General features: G+C 40.8%; 1 protein-coding gene across 8 annotated transcripts in view; it reads left to right on the top strand.

Annotated features, from left to right (window-relative positions):
* The window catches only part of EBF3 (early B-cell factor 3), a 167,122-nt gene that overhangs the window by 1,887 nt on the left and 162,735 nt on the right, over window positions 1-2,500 (top strand). For all 8 annotated transcript variants that reach the window (XM_019503007.1, XM_019503005.1, XM_019503004.1 and 5 more), the window contains exon 4: window positions 255-310. In XM_019503007.1, coding sequence (XP_019358552.1) covers window positions 255-310 — 56 coding nt within the window. The remainder of the gene's footprint in view (window positions 1-254; window positions 311-2,500) is intronic.

The following is a 2,500-nucleotide window of genomic DNA, read 5'->3' as shown; positions in this document are numbered from 1 at the left end:
ACGCTGTCTCACTCAGTGTGAGTGTCTCCTGTTTCCTTGGCTGTAAACGCTGCAGTATTAGATTTCTTAGTTGACAATAACTTTGTCAGCAGATGATTTCCAATTTGAAGGATTTTATTTTTAAAACAATGACATAAGTTTTGATATATTGTATATTGGACTTAATTGACTGACCTCATGTGGCCATTATGTAATTTAGGTGGTTCGCTACTGTAATTCTAATAAGAATTTGTCTCTGTTTTTTTTCCTCCCAGGAGTTAGAACAGAACAGGATTTGTATGTTCGTCTAATAGATTCAATGACCAAACAGGTGAGAAAGTTTAAGTTTTCATAACAGTTTAAGTTGCTGAGTCTGTATTTTGCTCTCAGTTTAGAGGGACTGGTACTGTAAATTGCACTGCTGCACCCATTTTTCTTTTAGTTTACTTGTCATGCTAATTAAAATTCCATATTATTGGAAAATATTTAGAAGGTGAAAGAGTTTTATTGTTACTACCCTAGGTAGGATATGTATCATTAAATACACTGTCATGTGAGTCAAATTTGAATTTAATTAATATAGCAATAGATAGCTGGCAGGGGAAAAAAATGCCAAAATGTAGCCCCAAGCTTATTCTTTTAACGCAGCTCTTTTCAATTGGAACCTTCTTAAAAAAATAATATTTCCCCAGAATTAGGAAGACAATACTCCTTCCTCCGCACCTTCTAACTGTACGTGATTAGTCCTTTTCTTGTATAGTGTGATGATCTAGTAACGCGAGACGTTTATTTGGATTTAAAAGTTAAATGTGTTGAGGTGAAAAGTCATCTTGTTCTCCTCTAGTCCATATTCACCTCTCAGCCCCCCATCTCCATAATTCAAACTCCATGCTCCAGGGGTCACCCAAACCCGTCCATTTCCCTGAGATCAGCTTCTGTTTCTTCTTCAAACCTCTGTCATACCTTGTAAATAACATAATTACAAGCAGTTCCTTATTAAATTATTTAACCTGTCTTGGTCAACTTTTCCGATGATAACTACATGGTGCCTGTATTGCGCCTATAGCAATTAAAGACACAAAGCTACTTACTGGCTTTTGATATAATATACAAGTCGTCGTCTTCTTTTTTTTTCGGTTCCCCGGAGAGACATTTGACGATTGTGGGTTATTTTTTTTTTTTGGGGGGGGGTGGAAGTATAATTTACAGTGGTCTGGAAATCAGACCCCAGATATGTAAATTAAAACCTCTCCACAAACATGCCCCTTTTAACATATAATTGAATTGGTGTGTGCTTCACACTCCGTGGGAGAACTGCTTTTCCAGTGTACATTTTTGCTAACTTTTAAGATTCAAAGTTAAGGGCAGATGAGTCTTATATTTTCCCTTTCCCCAGCAGGAATAGCGGGCTGCTCCCAGCGCCCAAGCGGCGGGCAGGTCTAGGGAGGACCCCCCACCCCTTCGGTCTTCCTTTCATACCCCCCTCCTCCAAGTTTTTACTTATCTTGACTAAAATAGGGTTGGATTTAAATGCCTCCAGTAGTAAAATAGTGTGATTTCCTTTTAGAGCAAAACTGATCTGACAGGCAAACTACAATTACTCTGACAAAGACGAAGGCGTTGTACCCTTCAATAATTATTTCAATAGGTTACAGAGGAGCCCTTTTAAACTCTGGAGCGCTCTTGAGTTGACAATGTGGTTTTATTTCCTTTGTATATAGCAGCTAAATGTTTTCGGAAACCGCTGTAGTAGTCTAATTAAGAGGCTTATATAGGCAGCTATAAGTTTCGCTGCTGACGAATAAAAGAGCAAAGAGGATACATTTTAAGTACACTTTTATTGTGCAGTGAGATTCGGACCTTTGCAGTACAAACAGTGCTGAAAATAAAGGCTTTTAATCTCCCCTCACTGACGGGAGGGGGAAAAAAATAGCCCAGTAACTGATCAAAGAGTCAATGGCGCTGAACCGACAGTTTATGGATTTCTGTTTGTGCTACAAAATAAAAAAATAAATCACTTATAAATACGTGGCTGCATCAGAAGAAAAGTAACAATCCCCAGAAGTTATATGGCACGCTGCAACAACAAACATTTGCAGCCACTGCCTGCTTGTTATGTCTGTGCTGTCATATATTACTCGGGTGTTTTCAAAACAATACCTGTTCCTAAGGCTATAGGTTACCGCTGCAACTGGGCCATCTTTCTTTTTAGTGACTAGGGCTATGCAGGCTTTCATTTCAAATAAGGCAGCGATGATAACCATGGCATTGTCAACGCACCCCTGGAAAGAAAGTAAGTGCCAAAGTGGCCGAGAGGGTTGGAAGTGCAGTGGCGAGACCATTTCGGCTGGTGCTCTGCCTGAGAGAGGGGAAGGAAGCCATGATGACTACAGCCCCCGGCTTTCTGGGATGCTTTTCTTTCCCTTTCGGGCGGACTCCCCGCGAGGTCGCCTTCCCACCCCTAACTCCTTTTTTGGAGGCGGGCAGGCACGGCTTGGGAAGGCGAGGAAGTGCTCCCGCG

The sequence above is a fragment of the Gavialis gangeticus genome, unplaced genomic scaffold, assembly GCF_001723915.1.
Source record: "Gavialis gangeticus isolate Ggan-Ray unplaced genomic scaffold, GavGan_comp1, whole genome shotgun sequence".
Lineage (NCBI taxonomy): Eukaryota > Metazoa > Chordata > Crocodylia > Gavialidae > Gavialis > Gavialis gangeticus.
Note: the sequence above shows the minus strand (reverse complement) of the source record. Positions and strands in the feature narration are given on the sequence as shown.